We start from the raw sequence: 24,333 nt of genomic DNA, 5'->3' as shown, positions 1-24,333 counted from the left end.
CGATGTTAAGAGTATAAGTTTTTATGGAGCCCTTACTTTCCTAAAATGTTACTCTTCCAACAAGATCACCTGTGGTTTCAGGCTGCTCAGTGTGGGGAACCATATAAGCCAGTGGTCTAGGGGGAGAGTTTAAAGGGAACTTGGAGAGAACTTACGATGTTCATTTCTTTTCTATCAATTTCATGTTTATTTTGATACAGCTACAAAAATAACAGCTTCTTATGAAATTACTCTCAACTTTATTATAGCTATTCTGTGGCAGTATTAAGCCTTGGAAAAGTAATAGCAAAATGTGTGAAGTAAGCCATTTTCTATTTTAAATGTCAAGCAAAAGGGAATATTCTGCATATTCAACATTGGCTGCTATTTTCCTGAAGAATGTTCAGCATATGATGGCATATTGTAAAAGAATTTATTGGCATTTTATTTTAACAGCCCTCAAAAGCTTTGTATTTATGGCTATCACCTAAAAATTCTATTGTAAGCAATGAGGGAATCAAGGAATTCAGCTGAAAATGATGGATATAATATTTTCTAAATTTGTATGCATGAGACCCAGTTTTGCCTTTTCCAACAAGGAGTAAGAGAAAAACTCACAAAAAATTGTTAAAAGCTACACCTAGTTATAAAATCTTAAAATAAGTTAGTATCTTAAAAATGGAATGAGGCAGGGATTACTGCCTCAGATTTATTCTGAGACATACATTTAATCAGAGAAACACATCAAGACTGGTCGCCATTTTACATTATCTACTCCCTTCAAAAACTCCATAAGGTAGGTCTTATCACCTTGAAGTTGGGAAAGAATAAATAACTGTCCCAAAGTAATTAAAGACTAAAAAGAAGCCACACTTTAAATCTAGGCTCCTTTGACTTGGCAGGCTGTGCTCTGTCACCCCAGGCTGCTGAATTCATACTTCACCCAAGAGACATCCAGTGGCCCTCCCGCCCCAATCCTTTTCCTCCGCGCATGACTGAGTGTTCTCTTTGCTAAAGTCACATATGAGCACGTAACCAGAATGACTTTAAAAATCAGTCGGGAAATTCAACAGAGCACAGTGTCTGTCTAGGTGGAGAACGTGTCTTCATTGACCAGATGCAGCTTCTAAAGAGCACAGCAACCTACCAGCCGGCCCGGCTTGGTGCCAGTGTTCCCTCACTTGTCTTGAGTTAATTAATACTTGAGTTAATTAATACTCTTCTTGTGGTAGGTGGAATAATGGCCCCCTTCACATCCTAATCTCTGGCTCCTCTGGATACGTTACTCCATGTGGTAAAAGGGACTCTGCAGATGTGATTGAATCAAGGAGCTGGAGAGATTATCCTTGATGATCTGGGTAGGCCCCAGATTCTCCCACAGGGTCAGATTTGAAGATGCTATCCTGCTGGCTTTCCAGATTGAGGAAGGGGCTACGAGCCAAGGACAGCAGACTGCCTCTAGAAGCTGGAAAGTGCAAGGAAACAGATTCTCCTCTAGAGCCTCCAGAAGCCACACAGCTCTCCACAATTTTAGCCCAGTGAGATTTCTGACCTCCAATGCTGTAAGATAATAAATCTTTGTTGGTGTAAGTCACTAACTATGTAGTAATTCGTTTGAGCAGCCATAGGAATCGAATCCTTTCTATTTCAAAAGTGTCCTGTTTGTACAATAAATATAAGGGGATAGAGTTCATAACTGATCGAGCTTTAACCTTGAAAAGCCAACACACCATCAAATTGTAAAGCTCTCATGGAAATCCCTTCCTGGGTTTGGTTTTGGGGGATCTCTGAGGCCCAATAAAGCTAATTTCCGGGGCGCCTGGGTGGCTCAGTCATTGAGCGTCTGCCTTTGGCTCAGGTCATGATCCCAGGGTCCTGGGATCGAGCCCCACGTCGGGCTCCCTGCTCAGTGGGAAGCCTGCTTCTCCCACTCCCACTCCCCCCTGCTTGTGTTCCCTCTCTCTCTCTCTCTCTGTCAAATAAATAAATAAAAATCTTTAAAAAAAAAAAAAAAAGCTAATTTCCTATACCTTCCATGGATTGCTATGGATTTAGTGTTCTGGATTCAATACTGTTGTCGGGTAATAAGAACAGAAATATATAACCAATTCTCAAAAGTCTTGTAAAAGAGAGTTTGTGAGAGCACTACACCATGCAGGGCGTCTAATGCAGGATCCAGTCATTTGCCTCCTTGGGACGTGGGGCTTCATTGTCCAGTCAGCACGGCAATCAGCACTCAAAAGAGGCAGAGAAGGTGCAGACAGTGGACTGATGGGTGAGGAAGGGAAAGGATTTTTTTGCCATGGGTGGAAAGTGAGAAAAAGCAAATAATCAGTGTTGGGCAGGAGAGGTTCATTTAATCATTTAGTTCTGCCTGGGTAAGCAACATCCGTGAGCAAATAGCCCTCCCCTTTCAACTTGCAGATATTTATAACCCAACCAGAAGGTTATTTAGAGTAAAGGCATCATGATTAAGTGAAGGAATAAACTATATGTGCAGACTGTAGTAAAACCAAATGAGATCTCAGAGGTCCCCGGTCAATCCTCAGTACTGAAGGGGGAGGCCCCTCCACATTGTTCCTCTCACATTCTTGTCCAGCTTCCTTCAGCGAAAAGAACTCCCAAGACAGTCAATTCCACTTTCGGATGACTAAATGCTAACAAGATTTCTTTATAGTTAGCCATAATCTTATAATCTTCACCCTTTGGTCCTAGGTCCACATGCCTGCAGCTGCATAATAGGATCATCTAGGGAGCCTTTAGAAATCTCAAGCCCAGGCTGTACTGCAGACTGCCTAAATCAGAATCAGTGGGAGTGGGACCCAAGCACCAGTATTCTTAAAACTCTCAGGTGATTCCCATGTGCAGCCGAGGTTGAGGGTCACTGGCTTAAACTCTCTTCCCCACTACGCTCTTTACATAGTTAAAGTCACCCTCCCTGAACTGGATTTTCTCTTCCTTAGGCTGTGATTTTCATCCATCCCCTCAGAGCAGGCAATTTGAGGTAACTGGCAATCACTACTGAGCAGCCCTGGACAAGGGCATTGTTGGGGACCACCAGGGAAGACTTGGTGGCCCTGGGGTCCATGGTGGGATTTGGCCTGGTTCCTTTCATGTCTTAAAAAGTATAACCAGATTGATAAATTGAACTTCATCAAAATTAAAAACTTTTATGCTTCCAAGGAAACTAACAAGAAAATAAAAAGCAACCACCGAGTGGGAGAAAATATTTACACATCATATATCTGATAGGTGTATACCACCCAGCATATAAAGAAATATTACAATGATTAAAAAACAAATTACCAAATTAAAATGGGCAAGAAATTTAAATAGACGTTTCTTCAAAGAAGACACATGAAAATATAACCACCTTTTCCCCATCCCTAAACACACACACACACACTCCATCCCCTGACATCACCATTTTTGAATTTTGTAAAATTTGCCATGATTTTTCCATTGACTAGAAACTGCTCATAATGATAAAGGTACCTTCAATAAGCATTATTTAAAAATCAATTTTCTGAGATGGCCCATCTGGCTGTAGTGGGAAACCTACAAGCCACTCAGACCCACCCTTCTCCCCAGCTCTAGAGCGCCTCCCATCTCTGGGAAGCCCAAGGCCAATTTCAGAGGCAGGCAAGCTGGATCCCAGAAAAAAAAATACTGGATTTTCTAAACAATGACTATTTGACTGCAAATTCAAGCACTGCTTGGAAGATTCTTTAAGAAAATAGGCAAAGGGAAGTTGTTTTTTTTTTAATTTTTAGATTTGAGTATTTAACTTATTTTTTTGCAGATAATAAATACCATTGTTCATCAAACAATTAAAGAACACTACAAGGCCGTGTTTATTCAAGAACTAAGAGGTGAGGAGTCAACTGTAAGTACACTGAGAGTGAAGGGAAAGAAGTAGAGCATTGTCTATATTGTAACATTGGTTACCATAAAATTAACATATATACTATAAAATCATACCAACGTGTAACAGTACTTATCTGTATTTTCTGACTTTCTCACGATGAATATGTATTTCTAATAAAAGACAACAGACCACTCTGGAAAGCAGTCTGGCAGTTTCTTATAAAACTAAACATGTTACGACCATATGCCTGGCAATTGGACTCTTGGGTGTTTATTTCAGAGTGAAAACTGTTCATGGAAGAACCTGTACATAAATGTTCAGAGCAGCTTTATTTGTGATAGCCCCCAGTAGAGAAAACCCAGATGTCCTTCACTGAGGGAGTGGTTAAATAAATCGTGGTACATCCGTATCATTGAATAGTGCTCAGCAATAAACAGGAATGGGCCACTGACATACGAAACAATCTGTATGAATCTCTAGAGAATTATGCTGAGTGAAAAAAGTCAAACCCAAAAGGTTATATACTGTACATACCATCCTTGAAGTGACAAATTTAGAGAGATGGAGAACAGAAGCGAGGCTTTGCAGCATTACGGAGGTGGGTGAGAGGCAGGTAGGTACGGCTATGAAAGGCAACGTGAGCCCTCATGGGGGTGAACATGCTCTGTGTGCTCATGGCCTCGGTGTTCATATCCTGACGTTGTGCTATAGTTTTGCAAGATGTTACCAATGGGGGAAACTAGGTAAAGGGCAAATGGGGATCTCCCTGTATTATTTCTTAAAACTGCATGTGAATCTATTATTATCTTGAAAGTTTAATTTAAAAAAAGACAATAGGAATCAATTTTAACTAGAGAAAATACTTATTGTGTTGAATCCATTGTTGCATTAAAGAAATCTATCTGTTAGATAGCAACACAATATATGTATATAGTGAAACATTGCTTTAAGAAATAAAAACAGCCATGACACCTCCAATTTTCAGCGAACACAGCCTCCCTTCTGATGGCATGATGAAGGATTACTACATGGCTTCCTCTTCAGCAAACTTCCTTATCCTAAGTAAGTAGTAACCCACAAAGCCTGGGAGGGGAAGATGGATGGCGGAGAGTTAGAACTGACGCTCGTTCACGGGGAGATCCCCAGGTCTAACCAGAAGTCAGTGCAAGCGTAAGGAGAGACACTCCAATAGGAATGGGCGCTCTTCAGGTGTCCCTCCCAGCTGTCAGAGAACATCGGCTTCACAGGGGAGCCTAGTAATAGTGCAGACTTCCCCAGACACATCCCCAGAACCCGGTTCTGTGGCTCAGAGGTGTGGCCCATGGATCTGAAGGGTGAGCCAGTCCCTCTGGGGAAAGGAGCTGCCATGAGGAACGCTGAGGGCCGGACTGGATCTTGGCTGCTCGAGAAGCACCTGCGATCCTCAGTCAGAAAAGGTTCCAGTCATCTTTCCTTAGGGAGGATTCAGGAGATCTGTCTAGTTCAGGAGCTTATCGAAACAACCACAGGAATCACTGCTGGCAATCCAAGTCACACTTGGGAACACACTAGCTGTGGATGCCTGACCGTAGAGAAGAAAAATGACGGCCACCGTGCCATACCATAAGATCAGGGCTCTGGAAAAGAGCTGGGTGTGTTGCCGGGGGCTTCTCAGGGAAGCTGGTCCTCCCAGCTGTGCAGCGGGGAGCAATGGGGGAATGTGCTGTGACTTTTCTTTCTGCCCTAGTGAGGACCAGGGTGTGCTCAGGAGATAGAGATGGGACCATCTAGACAAAACCAATCAAAAACGATGTATAAAGGCTGTCCAGTCCTACACAGTTTCTTTCAGCTGTCATTTTGGCCACCACACTGGGCACAGGGCTCCTTGTAAAATAGGGACTGGCCACCTTATCCCTGTCTTCTGCCATGGCCATTTTCTCCACCTCTCGTCTTCCAGATCTGCTTCTGGTCATCTCTGCTAACCTCATTTGTGACCGCTTTTCCACCCCTGCCTGCCCTACTTAGTCTGGTTCTTGGCTATGACTTTGGCTTATCCAGTCATATTTCCGATTATTCACTTCCGCTGCTTTGCCTCGGGTCATCTCAAGTACATACTCCCTCTAGCTCCGCACTTCTCAGGGAACCTCCAACCCAGTTTGACCTGGTTGAAGATGCCCTGCCCACCGAGAGGCACCATCAGCTGGCCACACCCGTGGGCTGGTGGTGTTAACTGTAACATCACTGATGAAGCCCTTGGCTAGAAATGGTTGGAATAGTATCTCTTTCTTCTGCCTCTCTTCTTTCCCTGTCCTAGTTTGGGCTTATCTGGTTTGGATATTTCATACTCGTCCTTTTTCACCCTGGTCATAGTCCTCGCTGACCCCTATCTTATAGGACTAGTTAAGGAATGGGAAATGGGTCTCTTCTCCTATACCAATCCTAATCAATTGTTAATGTCTGAAGTCAGTGCGGTGTTTACAAGATGGCATCTGACTTCAGTGAGCCGTAACGGATGAGTCCTGCCTGCCATGGGTGAGCGTGTGGGTCGTCTTACATTTGAAGAGACTGCTATCTTTAGACCGAACACTTCCTTCTTTTCCTTGGGCTGATATCTGAACTGTAAATGTTTCACAAGTTCTCTGCATTCATTTACTCCAAGCCCTAATCTTTCGGTGAAGAAACAATATTTCGAGTGCATTAGCATTTCCCATTCATGCCTGCTATGAAAATATCTGCAAAACAGAAATTGCAGGCACTGGATCTTTGCTCCAATGAGAATGTACCCTGCGAGTGCCTTTGGTAGAATCCATTTTGTGGTTCTAGTTTGGGAATTGTACAAATCTTCCTAGCTTTAGGTTGGAAAAAGAGTAAGCTTCTGGGGTGAATGGTATCAGAAAAAACTGTCTCCCACCATCCAAAAGCCCTTCCCTTATCTTTTTCCCTTTCAAGGGCCTGTAGTTACTGGTCTCTTGTGACAAAATGTTGCCTCTGTGTTCCAGTGGAAATGTGAATACCCAGATCCCGGGGCGGCGGTGGGTGGGAGGGGGGGACGGCCGGGGTGAGCACACAGAGTTGCACTCCCACTTGTCTACACAAAAGGGGCATTCTACTGCAGGGCATTTCCATTATATGTGATATTTCCCACCAAGTATTATCTTCACAGAGGAGCACTGACTCAACTTACCTTGTAGTGGAAGAGAAACAGTCCGCAGAACAGGCTGTACAAATCTGCTGTGAGCAGGGAGAGGTTGACCGAAGTGGCGCTGGTTTTCTTTATGACGACTGGCATAAAGCTGTAGAGACCAAACATGCAGGCGCTAAAGCCAACGTAGAGCAGTCCTGAGGGGAGAGGAAAGAGAAGTGACTGACAGCCTTCTCCGGGGCCTCTGAGTACCCCCAGCGCGTGGGAGAAGGGGGCCGGCGCACACCGTTTACCTCGCGCACAGGAGTTTTTCTTCACTCTGCTAACGGATTTTATTAGGGTAATAGACAGCTAAAACATAAAATAAAAAGTAAAAATCTTCATGTGGAAAATGAACTTTCTGCTTTGCACCACATAGCTGATATTTTGCTTTTTCTGGGAAGGAGTGCCTCTTAGTGGCTAGAGTCCGAACACGGGATCAAGGCTTCTTAATTCTATTTCCAGTGGTGCTGTACTCTACTTTTACTATCTATGTCTTTTAAAGCATTTTTTTAAATCTCTTTTTTGTTTGCAAAATGGGAACAAAACTACTGGGTTCCACGTATTGCTCACAGTGATGAATAACTACATAGTCCTCAGGATGGAAGGGCTAACATATCACAGAGATGTGGACTAAGTCAGAATTGGAATCCTAACTGGGTAGCCTTGGGCAGACCACTTCATTCTCCAAGCACAAGACGACCTGTGAATTTCTTCCAGATTTGTGCATCCTGCTCAGTCCTACACCCCAACAAACAGAGTCCTACTTACTCATCACCTTCCCTAGCATACTGCGGGTTCTCACACGTAGGCTCTGCTGTTTTAGAAGTCGTTAGGTAAATGCTTCATAGACCATCAGAGAACTAAGTGTTGTAAAACAGAAAGATTAAGAAAAAAGTCCTTAAAATGCTATATGCTCAGCCTCTCATCCTCTAAAATTCTTTCTCAATATAACTAGATCTACGATTGCTAGTACTAATTCCATAAGTACATAATTTTGCTGGGTCCCAAGCAGGAGTTTATGGCTAAATGCAGAATTTGGTTTACCTTTTACTAGGTCGAGATACAATACAAATGTACAAAAATAATGCTCATTCTCTACCTTGACAAAATAAAGCAAAGAATAAGCATAAGTAATATAATGCAGTGGATCTTTGGGCATTTTAATATAATAAAAGCATCCAACCTTTCCAAAGGAATCCTTGAGTAAATGTGTCCAGTGTGGGCTATGGGATGATTGCTTCTTCTGAATCCTGTGAATTGGGGAGGATTTGGTAGGTACTGGACACCTAGTCCTTTGACTATGAATACTAGTGATTCCTCCAAAGAGAAATTTGGTTTTCCCATATGAAAAGTATATAAGGGCATAAATCATCATCCTATACACTTCTGATTCTCAGTTTAAGGAAAGCCACGTCAAATCTATATGAAAAGATTATTCTGAACATTAAGTAAGCAAACTCAGTACAACAGCCCCCTCTAGTGTGGTGGAAATGCCCTAAGAGGAAACTGGAAGAACCACTTCCCTTGCTCGGTCAAGTACAAGTCCTCTTGCGGATATCCTGCCATAGTAATATCAGATAGCTTCTGACTCCATCACAAGTTCTAATTCCCTAAAAACAGTCAATTCTCCTGTAATTGGGTTTCATGCTACTTATAATTCATTTTCTTTTTAACCAAGTTACTAAAAGTGCAATACTAAATAATTTATGATCAATGCAGGAAAAGACATAAAATTAATTCAGTATTCCTTCAAAAAATCTGGGATTTAAAAGACGAAGAACAAGCTATATCCTTAAATTAATCTACTAAAACTCCACTAAAAATCAAACTTGGTCAGAACATAGTCCAGGCACCAGAGCCTTTTTTTTTTTAATTGCATCACTGATTTAGATTAAATATGATTGAGTTCGAAAGCTCCAGAATCCTACCCTTCCATCACCTTACCTGGCACACTGTAGACTCTCACATGTGGGATCTGACGTTTTATATTCACTTATTTATTCAACCACGTATTCCCTGAGGACCTACTCTACCCTCAGCTAGCAAAGCAATGGAAAACAGAATAGAGGAGAACCTTAGGGTTGCTTTAATGCTAAGACGGGGAAAAGAATGTTCGTTTTAGGGAATGGCAGGGGGCTTGCTTCATTAAGGGTGACTAGCTAATGCTTCTTTGTGCAAGTGGCATTTCCTCTGAATGCTGAAGGACTGAAAGGAGATGGTCAGGGAGGAGCCAGGGCAAGAACATTTTAGGCAAGGAGATCTGCAAATGAAAAACCCTGATGACAGGGCCTCATGTGTTCCTGGAGCTGCCAGGGGCCAGGACATCTGTGCAGAATGAACAGAATGGGGCAGTGGGAAGGGATGAGGGTGGAAAATTAGGCAGAGGATGGATTATGCAGGGCTCTGTAGGTCTAGGAAGGAAATCAACATCTTGTTCTAGTTGTAAGAGGAAGCCATTGAGGAGCTGGTGGCCGGTGGCTAACACTGGACCCACATCCTTACACGAGGACTCTGGCTGCTATGCCAAGAAGGGATGGCAGACCAGCGAGAAGGGCAGTGTCCTAGTCCAGGCAAGAGAGGCTCGTGGCTCTGCTTGGGATGGCAGTGGAGATGGAGGAGAGTGGCTGGGAATGGGGGCACTCAGCAAGCCCTGATGATAGACTGGAGAAAGGGGCCAGCAACGATATCCATGGGTTCTCATGAGTTACTGGTTAGTTTAGAAACTGGGTGAATTACAGCGCCATTTACTGAGATGCAGAGAACGGAGAGAGGACAGGTTTTCAGGGGAAATAAAAAGCTCTGTGTTGCACATGTTAGTTTTAGACGCTCACGCATCACCCCAGAGGATCTGTCCAGTGAGGAGCTGGATATATAATTAGCGGGCTCAGAGAAGCGGTGACCATCTGACTGGTGAGCCACGGAGAGGAGAGAACTAGATCCACCGCAGAGTTTCGCTCTACTCATCAGGAGACGTCAGGGTGCTTCAAGCTTAAACACTCTAAGCCTATTTTTAAAAACTGCAGGAATTAAATTTAGGGGGACAGGGATGGAATATCTGCGCCATCACAGTTCACCGCTTTGCTAGGTCAACCAATGTTTTTGCGTGGGAACATCCTGTTTTTCGAGCAGAGCATAGTCAGCCACATGAACTCATGATCACACTGAAATGGGGAGGCAGTGTTGGTGCAATTTGCTGATGTGCTGTTCGGAGGTGGACATGAGCTAGTTCGTGGATGTTCGCAATAAATCTGAAGACTCAATGGGCTCTCCATGCAGGGTTTTCAGTCAAACAATCCATGTGATCAAACAAATGAACAGAGTAAGTTTTTGACTGACAGCTATATAATGGCTGCAACAACTACCTTTATAGACAAGGTATGTGTGTAGCCATTTCTTCTTTGCAATGCTTTCTCTCTCACAAAAGACAGCATTTGGTAGCTGTTGTCCTCATGCACTAAAGAGATTTAAGTTAAATAAGTGAGAAAGAATACTATCAGTTCATATCGATTGTGTGCTCGCTACGTGCCATGGACTTTAGATGCATTAACTAATATCTACAACCATAGAACACCATAACTATTGTTACCCTTTTTATACAGGGAAGGAAACAGGCTAATAGAGTGTATCAGTTAAGAAATAGTCCATACCACAGGTTCAATAGAGGATATTTAATATGGGGCACAAGTCACAAAGGTGCTTGAGTGGGAGATAAGGGGAAAAGGGATGATGAGGCACCCCAGAGATTAGCAATAGCAGGAAGTTATTCACACTCCTGGAACTAGAGAGAGCCAGGGAGGAGGCCATGTTCCCAGGGGTCCGAAGGGGAAAGCCCAGCAAAGGTACAATCAATCACTCACAGGGCACGCAACCATTTCTAGAGACCTGACCCTGAACAGAGAGAAACAGGGAGACACACCCTGGTTTCTTTCTTCCTCCCACCCTCCAGTCTCCTACTGCCTCCCATTGGCCAAATCTAGTTGGAAGCCCCTTAACAGGACAGCCTGGAAAGTATAGTTTGCATGAGTCAGCCTCTGAAATGCAGAGCGGAGGAAGGGTAAGAAACAGATAGATATGTGAATAAAGAGGAAAAACCAGCATACAGAGGTTGAGTAACTTACCCTCAGGACACAGGCTGCCAGACTTTAAATTCTGAGCACATACCACCAATCTATATTACTTAATTATTATGAAGAGAAGCAGGGCTTTAATGGAGCAGCCGATGTGATTCTAATGAGCATCTCATTTTATATATAATATATATATGACAAATACATGATGTATGACTTATGATATACATTTAGATATGATAGATATGATATACACGTGTGTCCGTGTACGCTGAATATGTTTTATCTCATCCCTTTGTGATCCCACTGATGCTCTTTCACTTTCCTTTGAATATACTAGATTTTTAAAACATTATTTTTAATTCTTAAAGATGGCTTCTTAGCCCATATGCATCAGGCTAAGTCGGCCAAGGGCCTGAGGTGGGCGGGGCTTGTTCAGAGAGAGCACATCCATACCCATCCCCGCCCCCCCACAGGCAGCCGTGCGCCTCCTTGGTGACCTCACCTCCCCAGGCCTCTGATTCAGCCTTGGGAAAAAGGGTGCGTTCTTAATTATACTTAAGGTCCTTCCTGCTCTGTCGTCCCATTACTCCATCTGCGGGGAAAGATCAAATCTCTTATTTTGGCCTCCAGGAGAAAATCCAAACCAAAATGAGCATCCCCCACAAGGGCCGAGAAGAGTCCCCTGCATACCACAACCCTGTGCTTGATGGTCCACAGCTCACTTTTTCTTTCCTTTGAGTTTGGCTCTCACATCAGTTTGTATTTGTTCACACGTCCTTTAACACAATATGGTAAATGGGATAAAGGCAATGTTGAAGCCATTAATTAGATTTCTGACGGTGATTTGAACACACCTGCTCCACAGGACATTTGAGCTCTGTTAGGTTGTACATTTTGCTCGAATTTAACGATTACATAACCAGACCCAGGCTCTCTGTTGGGTAGGGTAAAACAAAGAAATGAAGCACACAAAAATAAAGGTGGTCTTCTTGCTTTGAATTACTCTCTAGATCTTGCAAGTGTTATAGGAAAATAATGGAATCTGTTTTAAAAAATGCCTTCCAAGCGCGGAATAAATACATTTATTATCCCACTTGCTCCGTAGAAAAAAAATCTTTTTACTTTGATAAAATGTCAACCACATGAGCTGTCCAAGAGACCGTGTGAGGGGGATTGCTGATGTGGAGAAAGGGGAGGCAGAGAAATGCTTTGACAGATGATGGGAGATGAAGAGTCTTAGATTTGGGTCTCTTAACTAAGACGCTGTGAGCTTTCCACCAGACACAGCGATCGGAGCTCGGCACTCTTGGGTGACTTCCCAAGGAGTGCAGGGATGCTAGAGAGGATGCTGACTCCCACCTGATATCTCCTTGCCTCTCGGTCCCCAGAAAGAAAGAGCATCGTCAAGGCTAGACCTCCCGCTATTGCCCCACCACTTCCCTGTTGTCTGTATTTTGAAAGATGAGAGAGGGCAGAACAGGCCCCATCCCCTTTGCTTGCCATTCACTCATTCACTCATTTAGTAAACATTTATTCACTGAATGTTATATGCCCAGAACTGAGCTAAACGATGACACTGTGTAGTTGGTCAGGATGAGGTAACGAGGACAGAGGTAGCCCTCATGTAAAAAATCTTAAACCTAACCCTATCGACGCTTTGGAAAGAAAAGGATGAATATCTGGCTTCCTTTCTTGCCCATTTCAGCCTCATTTCCAACCGGGAATTAAACTGATGGCTCTATAATGTATTCCTTTTATACCACCTTCCATCAGCTTGGACACAGGGGACTGACAGTTTAATGACAATAGGAGAGTTAAGAGTAAAACTACCTTTTGATGCCACATTTAATTAACACTGAATTAGAATAGAACCTCGGTGGACATGCACATGACATCCATATCATTAGAGGACAAATTATTTTCGATCATTGCTGTGACTATTACTATGAATGAACTTATACCACTGCAGGTGAAGTGTTACCAAGTATGGGTCACATTTTGTTTCCTGGCTCCGAGAGTCCCAAAGGCAAAGGCATCTGTAACCTGCAGCTGGTTTCCTTTCCCGGCTGCCCCTCCCCTCCACCCCGCACCCCCTCCTCTGGTGATTTTCATTTAATGGTAACATTCTATAGCAAAACTCAAAAGAAAATAAATGGCAGGATTCTGTGACAGACACAAGAGCTGGTCAGCCCTTGAAGTCACTTGCGATAACCCCCAGGGAGAGTCATGCCCGATTCTGTAGCTGGCTGGGTGCCTTCAGAGGGGATTATGTCAGCAGCAAGCTGGCCTTGGATGCTTCCAGGTCGGGGGTAGGTAAAGTGGTGCCGGGAAGCTTACGTCATTGCTGTCCTTGCTGGTGGAAGCAGAATTTGACTGAAGCCGTCAATCTCATCAAAACTCACATAAGCTGGAGGTGGCTCCAGCATCCAGCTTCACTGTGGGCGATCTGGCTTCGTCTTGCACCCACATTCACAGTGCGAGCATTTTCCAAGCACCCTTATAAGCCAAGCCCTGTGCTCACTGCTGGCCCCCATGCGTCTTGGTATAGACACTGAAGGGATATCTAGGCAGAAGGTTTTAAATGCTATTTCCTTTTAGGGCTTGCGTGTGATCATTATAGCAATCACCCAGGATCTTAAATCCTTGTCCTTTTTTTTTTTTTTAAGAGAAAAGTGATTTTTGAAACAGGTGGAATCTGAGATACCCTGGATGACTATTAACTAGCTCAGAGCATGTCTGGTATTTTCCACCAAGTCCACTTGGAGATCAATTAACCATTTCTTATGTGCGAAGTCCTCCTTTCTGAAAAGGTTTTTATGGGCTCAAAATGCCCATTACATTGTTTTCTTTTATGTCTTTTTGTTCATTTTTTCCCCCTTTACTAAAGTGCCACTTTTTAATGATCACATTGGTTTTGTGTTTCTTGGCTAGAGAAAATTGCTGTAATTTAGGTCCCACCACTGCCTCTGGGCATTTTTTCTTTCTGGTTGGTCTTTAACCTAATAACATACTTCTGTGTCTACACTAATGGCATCTTGACGATGATAATGGGCAGAAGCTCAAGTAGGAAACATTATGAATCACACAGTTTAGTCTCTCACTGTGTACAAGAATTCCTAAAATGACAAGGGATTTCATTTTCCTTTGTCCTCTGCGTTCTGAATCCTTTCATGGTTCGTGCCCCATGCCCACACGTATCACTCTTCAAACATATCCCTAAAAACAGCATTTTTAGGTGAGCAAACTCCTTACCTATTTGCCAATCCCAGGGCACCTTTAACAGCTCCTTGTGCTCCATTATGGCTCTGCAAATTCAAAGAAAGCGGACCTGATGAGCAAGATTATAATGCGTCCTACTTCTTTTTTTTTCTCCTTTTTTCATTTACCAGATTTATACAAGTCACGAAACAACCAGCCACATTGCAAAGATAACCTTGGGCCAGGGACGGGGAAGTCTACTCTGGCAGCCTGAGGTTTCCCCTGAAGGTGTGGCCAGCAGAGGTGAGGATGTGTCAGGGGCGTGGTGGCGCTCCAACCTTCCACTGGCCTTTTCTCCAGAGTCAGCCTGCGGCCTTGATTTCTTCTTGCTTAGATGCGTTCCGAAAAGCCAATGGTGAGGTATGGAAAATTTCTGTGCTTGCAGGTTTAACCAGGTTTGTTGTTGTAGGTTTTTTGGTTTTTTTTTTTAAGTCAGTTTTCTGATTGAGGATTCTCTAGGGCAGTGGTTCTCAAACCCTACGGTACAAAAAAGCCATTTGGAAAGCCTGTTGAAACCGTTTCTCGTGCCCCATCCCATGGTTCAGCAGATCTGGGTGGGGCCCATAGATGTGCATCTCTGGCAAGTTCTCCTGCGGTGCCAGGTGCTGCTGGCCAGAGAAACATGCTTTGAGAACCACGGCTCTAAGAGGACCCGGAGGGGAAACTGGCCCCGCTCCACCAGAAATATGTTGGTAGCAGCGTACCCTCAATGCACCCCATTTGCCATACACAGCCACGGGCCACTTCTATTATTTTGACAGCAGTGGCACTGAGGGGCTCCGTTAGCTCGAATGGACTGTAACTGAAGCAAATGAGTACTGGATATCTGATGATGTTTTTTGGATTCAGGAATAATAATCCATAAAATGAGCCATCTATCTACAAAATGTTGGTCATGAATAGTTGAACCAGGCAATTTCTTTCCCTCTCACAAAGCTGAAGCACCAAATTTAGGAGCTTTAAAGTGCCATCCCACTTTCAAAATGAATCAAAAATAAATCCTTTTCAAAGTCTTTCCCCATCTTCGTGCCTCGTTTGCTATGGAGCTTTTCCCTGTATCTCGGGATACCAAAATTTGGAGGATTCTTGGAAACAGCCTACTGGCAAAACATGTTTAAGGTGGGGCGCCTGGGTGGCTCAGTCGTTAAGTGTCTGCCTTCAGCTCAGGTCATGATCCCAGGGTCCTGGGATCGAGCCCCGCATGAGGTTCCCTGCTCAGCAGGGAGTCTGCTTCTCCCTCTGCCCCTCACCCCGCTCTCATGCTCTCTCTCTCTCTCACTCTCTCTCTCAAATAAATAAAATCTTAAAAAAAAAAAAAACATGTTTAAGGTGATGCCAAAATATCTTCCATAAATAATTTCAGATACTGAACCAAAACAATTACAAAGCACCTGCCTTGCAGAAAGGGATTTGGTGAAATTAGAATTACTTGCTTTGTAGAAAAGGATTTGGTGAAATTAGACTGGGGACCGTACCATCATTCTTCACCCCTTACGTGAAACTAAAACATATGGTCTTTATTGATGGAAAAGTATGCTTTGTCTGACACTTATTCTCACTACAATTCTGAGGCACTAGTCAGTGATGACTTATATGCTCCAATGCAGGATTATTGCAAAATTGGTGTTTTGGACTTTCTGATGCTTGGTGAATGTCTGTGTTTCATCTTCATCTGTTTAAGGAAAAGAGGAACACCAAACTTCTAATTGATGAATTTGAAATATGGTTCCTTCAGGCAAATCCATGGGCAATAAAAGAGTAAACTTAGGAAAGGACCAACTTAAACTATAAGTTTTCTAGTAGGAGTTGTCACTAGTAAACAGATGTCCCTTTTCAAAAGCGCATCAAATCATGGCATTTACACTTTGTTATTCTACTTCTCTAAGTAAAACCACTGGCTGGCTTAGGAGAATCAATGTACTTCTACTGTTTTCTTGTAAATTGTGTTCAAAGTCCACTAGGTGGTTTTCTAATCATTGATAATAAACTTCTTTAGTTTTGAAGAAATTTACTAAGAAAAATATTGAGTTTTCAGGTTTCACGGAGGAGGTTAGTGAAAGGTTTCCAGCCTTGATTTTTATAAAATAAAGAGACCCACTGTACCTTAATGAAAATAATTAGAATAAGCCCCTAGAGTCTCTACTGTCTGAATTTCTTATTATTTTTACTCACAATTGAATTCCACTGAAAAAAGCCCCGAAGAGTCCAATCATCCCCAGAAATTCCACTCGACTCAGGGTTCGGATGATGTATTCTTCCCAGACGTTGGAGATCCCGTATAACGTGGCTCCTCCTAAGACCAGAAGGTCCCCTACCAGCTTATTTTCTCCTAGGAACCAAAAACACAAATGCAGCTTCATTAAAATTTTCTTAATGAGAATCTGGCACCAGCAAATTGACCTTCCTTTGTCTATTCTATTCTGATGTTTTTACAGAAGTCCAGTAATTTGCCAACCGGAGATCCAGTCAAGTGTGTTTACTTGCACTCCGGATATGTTCTGGTATAAAAAGGCTGCCTGTGTCTGCCCAACCAGAAGTCTTCCTTTACCCAAAAAAGGGACCAGTTGCTTCTAGGTTGCATCATCTCTACAAAGCCCCATGTCTTCTGTCTATATATATGTCTAGGAATATATGCTAATCCATGTACTTGTTCTATCTGCTGTGGGGTGCTTTCCAACAGTTTAAGAAGGCATGGTGCAGAACAAACAGAATCAGTCTGAATTTCCACCCTCTGCTCTACAGGGAGAGAAGCTATAACAGAAGCAGTCGAGACTCTTTATCTTGACTATGGGCAAAATGTGTCCTTGCTTAGAAAACGAGAGTGAAAGGGATTATGGGTTGAAACTTTGAACTCCCCTAAAGGAAGTAATGTAAGAGTGAAAATATAGGCAATTCACTATTACATTAATATTTCCTTTTATTTTCATAAAAATATCTATTTGTTTTAAAATCAGTTTTGGCTGGTTTGGGTTTGTCCAATTTTTAATAAGTGCTGCACCCAGCTATTTCCTATAATTAGGCAAATTCCACTCTAGGAAGTGTGAAGCCAGGGAGGGAGAGTGGAAGTTAGCAGCCCATGTGGGCTTGTACCCAAGTAGTCTCCTGCTCTGTCCTGTACAGCTCAGCACGTGGGAGCGTGGCAGGCATGCAGCTCTGGGGCACGAGAGAGGCCAAATGGGAAGGGTGCTCTCTCCAGCATGATTCTAGGGCAAGGGCTCATACCTTAGAGTGGACTTGGATTCCCAGATTGGCTGGAACAATCTAAAACCATAGAACCAGAGTCTCAGCGTTCATTTGGGAACACTGAGCTTTCTCTGGGAGATGACTTCACATAAAAGAATCTGGGCTGGGCTTGGGGAAAGACCTCTCATTCATGCCTCTGTGGTCACCTTGGGAGAGTCTATATTTACAGGTTCCTCTTGAACAGTGCAGGGGTTAGTGGTGCTGACCCCCATGCAGCCAAAAATCTGCATATAAATTTTGACTCCCCAAAGACTTAACTACTAATAGTCGACTGCTGACCAGAAGTCTTACCAATAATATAACCAATTAACACATATTTTGTATGTTATATGTATTATACACTGTATTCTTACAATAAAGTAAGCTAGAGAAAAGAAAATGTTAAGAAAATCAAGAGGATGAGAAAATACATTTACAGTACCGTACTGTATTTATTAAAAAAAAATTCATGTATAAGTGGGCCTGTGCATTCCAAAAGCATGCTGTTCAAGGGCTTGCACACGCCTCTGATCTCCCTTAGCCTTGATTTTTTCAGCTGCAAAAGTGAGAATGAGAGAACTTTCTTTGCATAGTTAGGAGGATTAAATGAGATAATGCACGGGAAAGTGCTTGGCACCAAAAAAATGGCCACTCTTTTTTTTTTTATTGTGTTTAATTAAAATGTTCCTCCTTGAAAATGTTTTCTCTTCCTTGAAATAACTATAGAATTATGTCTAATAATAAGAAAAAATGTTGTTATAGGTATCTAACATCTTTAATAAATGAACTGTAAGGTGCAATAAATGTATTTTAGTAGAAAAACGATATTGTGGAGAGCAAGAAATCGATTTTATAATAAGGAGCTGTTTTAACTAAGTTTTATCTTAGTCTTAGGGCTCTCTACCCTTCCCCTCCCACTTCGTACAGCACAGTCCACAGGCTCTGAGGTAGAGCCTCCCGGGCCACGGACTGCGGATGATTTCTCTCCACTTCTGTCTGCGGTGGGCAAAACTAATGGCAAAGTTTCATCAGAAGCACAACTCCTGATACGGACATTTCGTATCTGGAGAGCCTACTGCCATCTGTGACGTTTCCTTTAGCAAGGCTTAAATCAAAATGAGGAAGAAACATTCCAGCAAGAATTAGAGCAATTACTTTAATTATAATGAAGTTAGAGTAACTTTGAACAGACCATTACCATTGTGCTTGAGGAAAGAATTTTCAAAATCCCAAGCTAAGGTGAACCGTGGATTAAGCAATATAAAAAGGATCAAGTCAGACAGTCTCTTTTCCTATGAAAAGCTCTTGATTGGGTGATGACAATTTATATTGAGTTGAATGCCTGACTGAAGTTCTGGTGAGTGACTGAAGTATTTTAGAAAAGTTCTGTCCCTGGCTAAGTAATAACATTGAACCAATTCTACCATAAAGGTGAAAACAAATGGAATATTTTGCATAATGATGCATGCCAATTTTAAGATTATATTGTCCTTAAAACCAGAGTGGTTTTTTTTTCTTTTTTCAAACATTTTATATGACAGCTTAAATTGCTGCGTAATTTATCTTGCTTAATTTATTTTGTAAAATAAGCCCTTGCATCCTATATTTGGTTGCCTTTAGAACATCATACCATGTCCTTGGGCACCATTACTCTCACACAGAAGATACTCCATGATGATAAATTTTAACTGTTAACACAAAGACTTCATATGTCACAAAAAGGATGGTGCTGTGAGTCTTAAACAGATAAAATCCACTCTAGTATGTTTGAGCTTCTCTGTATTGTTTTTAAAAATTACTACTTTTGGAAGACCCTCAAATGGGCTTTCTTTTCTTTAATAGTATTACTCCTCTCCTAATACTGCATTTGAAATCAAGAAAACATTTCTTCCCCCCAGAAGTAGTGAATACAGTCTAGTGAAATCGATTCAATTTAGCTTAACATTCTGAGCTTAAACATTCAGATTATCAGGGCAATTGTCTTCCTTGACTAGGAAATGCAAGGTGACGGCTGGTGGTGAATGGCTAAGGCTCAGCAAAGCAGAATTTTCATAAAGAAGAGCACATGCTTCTGCTTAGTCTATGTTCACATCCTTCAAGTAAAGCTGAGAAAGTGTAATTAAATTATGACTTTAGAACCACTAGCCACATTGTATCAGACAAAAAACTATCTGATTGGTCCAAAGAGATTATCCATATCAGGATCACTATGGGTATACAGTGTAAAACTGGCCCTTTCATATGACATCTATTGATATCTCATGGAACCAGTGTTTCATAGAAGAGAATTTGGGAGAAGCTGGAGTGTGTATTTTTAGTCTATCTGTTGAGGTAGGATTGATTATGTTGTGTAGGCAGTGGGTTTGTGAGGGCCGAGGCTGTCTCTCTTTTGCTCCGTGTTGTATCTTTAGCTCCCAGAGATGTGGGAGAGGGAAGGAAACCTGCCCCAGAGTTCAAGAGCCTTGGGTTCTATTCTAGACCCTGCTCTTGTAGCTCTGTGACCTTGGGAACTCACTTGGCTTCCCTGTATCTTAGTGTTCTTGTGGGTCACATGTAAAGTTGCTGAACAAGGTCTGTTTCAGCTACGATGTTCTACGATGCAACTTAGAAAGATAAATTGTATTTATTTCAGGTACTTCATACAACCTAGTCTCATTATGACAAATGTCCCAATTTTGACTATCATCTAATTCCCTAGAAGGAAGGTCAAGGCCAAGAACTATAGAAATGGGAATATTTTCTATCCCATTCTTTATATTAAAAAAGGAAGTCATTTTTTTCTGTTCTCCAAAACCCCTATGTAACATAAGAATTTTTGTACATTTTCAAGAACAGCAAGGCTTAAAAAAGGATCCTCTGGAAACCATCCTGAGTCAGGGATCCCCATCAGATTCATAGCAATTTGATGAGTAAATCTTGCAGGTCTACAAGCTGTGATTGATGACCATAAATCCTTCCCAGCAAAAAAATAAACAAAACAAAACAAAACAAAAACCATGCACAAGGAGACTAAACTTAGCTCCCCCCCCCATAAATTAAGTGTTCCCAATCTAGTCTTCAAACTTCAAATATCCACTCTTAGCTTATACACCAACCTCCACCCAGTGGTCTGAAAGCTCAGTCTTTCTCTGACTTGAGAAAGAGTTGGAGGGGGAGGGGGAGGTGTGGGGAAGGCCCTTGCGGTTTAGGAGAGGACCACTGACTGACACCATGTCTAACCAGCTGGTTTGAGCCAGGCAGCAATGGCCTCCAAAATATCTTCCAAATGGGTCCTAACCCTTAGTTTTAAACACCATCTGAATGTTTCTGAATACATGTAGATAGGGCAGAAAATTTGTATTTTGCCTCCTTCATTCACTCAAGAAACATGGATTAAGCACCTCCCATGTGCCACTGTTCAAGGTGTTGAGGAACAAACATGAGTAAGACACAGACACCGGGAAGACCAGGTTCCTTATTTCTACCCCACCATGAACATGTCCGTGTCTTGCCTTGGCCTCACGCATACAGGCACATAATGTGGTGAACACCTAGGGACTCACCTGCTCCCTGATGTCTTCCCACAAGGACATCCGCTCCTGCCATGCAGCCCATTCCCAGGATGCAGACCACGATGCCGAGGAAATGTACAGCTTTGTACCGGATCAGCAGGAAGAACCAGGAGAGCAAAATCACCACTGGGATCACAAAGCAGTCCAAGAGCTATAGGGAAGGAGGGAGGTAAGCAACAACAGGAAGTTCAGGGGGAAGCTTCCCATGTAATAAAAAAAATAACAGCCCTATAGAGAAGGTATTTCCCTTGAACCTGAGTGTCTGTGTAGACCCAGAACTGATTCAGTTAAACAGACTGAAACAAGCACAAACTAACTTTACTTAAACATCTTCCAAGCTTTGAGGGAAAGGGCAAAAGGCCAATGGATAAGACAGGCTGGTGGTGAAGGGTCTCCTGCCTCGACTGGATTGGGGCAGCTCTCCCTCCCATCTTTCTCAGTGCCCAGACTCCCCCAGAACACCTCACATGAGAGGAGAATACGCTGAGCCATTTTAGATGGTTCCTCTATTTTAGAGTAAATCTGGGGATGGGAGGTGAGGAGGCAGAGGTCTTACCATGTTTTATAAATTATTATCATTTAGACAAAAGTTGAACTTAATTTCTCCCAGATAACTGTCTCCTTACTATTTGTAAATATATTTGCTCTAAATATAAACACAAATATGACTCTCAAGTTTACAATACTTCAAAAATTACTGTTGTAATAAAGAGTAAAGAGAGAGGGAAGAATAAAGAGTATAGAAAAAAAAAAAAAAACCCTTGATTTCACTTCTTGCATATTTTATGCTAATCCTGAGATTCCATCTGACATGGAAGCCCCAGGAGTTGGTAGAGAGTTGGCCCCAATCATGTAGCAAGTCAACGTGGTGAAGTGAGGATCCCCTTGTGCCTGGAGTCAGAAGATTTGAATTTGAGTACCAGATCCTTACTTACAGCAGTGTGACTTTAGGCAAATCACTAACTCAGGAAGCCTCAATTTCCTGCTAGTATAATGAAGATAATAACTCACTGACTTCCTCCAACGTTCACTGAGAAGCTTAGACATAATACCTGAGAAAACATTTTATAAATTACAAGGGTCTCAATGCTGGTCTATAACTGTGCTTCCAAACACATGTTCTGGGCCCCACAGAGCAAGTTGTTTCTACTACACCCTAGTAAGACACAGTGACCTTTGGATACTCCATGTGAGGCAGGGTCTCCACTAGACAAACTATGTCCCACAGGACTTCAGACTCCATGTATTGAATGAGAAACTGGTGATCCTGTCCCATTGCCCAGTACCACTCCTCTGCTAGAATCCTAAACAAGTGACTTCACCACCCAGAAGTCAGATGCAGGGCAGTGATCCCTGTACTCCTCCACTCTTACTGCCTATATCCTGTCGGTCACCAAGTTCTGACAATTCCATCTTCTAAACATCTCAAATCCATTCATGACACCCTCTCCCATTTTTGCCACCTGGACTAAACTGGCATCCTATCCTACATGGAATAAGCCTTTCTTTCCTGCCCTAGGGTCTTCAATCATGCATCCCCCTCCATCTGGAATGCCCCACCTGAATTCCTGACCTCCTGCCTCCTTTTCCTTCAGGCCTGCACTTATATACTGGCTTCTCAAGGAAGCCTCTTGGGTTCCCAGGCTACGTCAGGTCCATCGATGCTTTCCTTGTGTCCTGTGTCCTTTATAGTGTTAACTGCAACAATATGTAATGAGTACAGAATTACTGGTACAATGTCTGACATCCCCATGTGTCCAGAGGTCTATGAGAGCAGGACTACATTCTCAGTACCCACACCCTGCTGTGTTCATGAGAAGTATCCCAATGATAGTGATTGAAAAAGTACATACAGGATTTTTAATGATCAGTAACATCTAAGATTCATTAAAGGATGAAAAATGTTTGTATATTTGCAAAGCATGCCTGACCATCAGCTTGACTTTTGGCACCGTAAACAGCACTCAGAATCCCCTCTATCCCAAAAGTTTTTTTCGATCTGGCAGACTCTCACTCTTCTCTGTGCCTTGGTCTCCTTTGCAACACAAGCAATCAGAATGTAAGCTTTCCCTGCGGGGTGCTGTGATGAAGGGCCATGGGAATGCTGAGTAACAGCGTGATGGCTGGAGTCTGAGTCTAGAGGTCTCAGCACTCCCGGAGGGACTATGTATTAGGGTGGCGGCTGCTAGGATTGCAGGATAGCACTGGGTTGCTCACTGCACAGTTAATTAGCAAGTTAATGATCCTACTTGATATGGTAAAACGCTCTAAGGCAGTTAGTACAATTGGCTTCAAATGCCATTTAAGTATATTAGGAAATTTGAGTTTGCCAGTGAAAATTATTCACTGGACAAAAAACAGTTGGTGTTTTGTTTTAAAAATTAGAAATGATTGAATCAACAGTTGAAATATTTAGCTACATGCTCCACAATTTGGATTTCATTGTCCAACTGGAAGCCTTTGGTCAGTGGAGCTGAAGGCTTCTATTCCTGAATTATTAAAGGCAAACCAGGCCAACATTCAAACTTTGGGGAGGACTGAGTGAGCCTTTTTGGTTCTCAATGTCATTAGAAACCCCAAAGCACTGGATGAATCCTGGGATCTATTCCTTTAATGGGTTGAACTGAAAAATCCTTACTTGTACATGTCACGTGGTCCTATGGATGGGGAAGACCTTTAAAAGGAAGGGGAAAAGATAAAGAAGGATACAATTCAAGCCAGGGTTTCTGGAATATTCAGCTAGGGAAGCTTGGTGCCCAGCATACAGTAGGGGATCAATAAGGGTGATTGAATGAATTAATGAATAGACAGATACTTGACTTGGTATCATGACTGTAAGAAGGGACATTCGGGCTATTTCAGGCTGCTGGGGGCATTTTGGATGGGGCAGTGTATTATGCAGGATTGCCCCATGCTCTCTGCAGGGCATTTAGCATCACTGGGCACTGGCCACTAAAAAAAAATGCTCATATACATTTACAACTGCCCCTCAGTTTAGAAGCAACTAGAATCCCCCCACTGCCTTTATTTAAAAGCTGGGGACTCAGAAGTTTCAAGAGATGGAGTGATATGCTTAAGGTCACTCAAACTGTTGGTATCAGTGGGACTTCTGTCATGTTTTTTTTTTTTTTTAATATTTTAATGAAGGTCAATGACAGGAATTGCCACAGGTAGAGGTCTCATCACTGCATCTGTAACTACAGAAGAAAATAAACATTTGGG

General features: G+C 42.5%; 1 protein-coding gene across 3 annotated transcripts in view; it reads right to left on the bottom strand.

The window, feature by feature from the left end:
* SLC35F1 (solute carrier family 35 member F1) overlaps positions 1-24,333 on the bottom strand; it is a 368,958-nt gene that overhangs the window by 22,950 nt on the left and 321,675 nt on the right. For all 3 annotated transcript variants that reach the window (XM_081828869.1, XM_081828867.1, XM_081828868.1), the window contains exons 4-7: positions 21,103-21,262; positions 16,511-16,667; positions 14,333-14,385; positions 7,011-7,165 (exon numbers count right to left, since the gene is read on the bottom strand). In XM_081828869.1, coding sequence (XP_081684995.1) covers positions 7,011-7,165; positions 14,333-14,385; positions 16,511-16,667; positions 21,103-21,262 — 525 coding nt within the window. The remainder of the gene's footprint in view (positions 1-7,010; positions 7,166-14,332; positions 14,386-16,510; positions 16,668-21,102; positions 21,263-24,333) is intronic.

The sequence above is a fragment of the Leptonychotes weddellii genome, chromosome 8 (genome assembly GCF_054177405.1).
Source record: "Leptonychotes weddellii isolate Sample4059 chromosome 8, ASM5417740v2, whole genome shotgun sequence".
Taxonomy (NCBI): Eukaryota; Metazoa; Chordata; class Mammalia; order Carnivora; family Phocidae; genus Leptonychotes; species Leptonychotes weddellii.
Note: the sequence above shows the minus strand (reverse complement) of the source record. Positions and strands in the feature narration are given on the sequence as shown.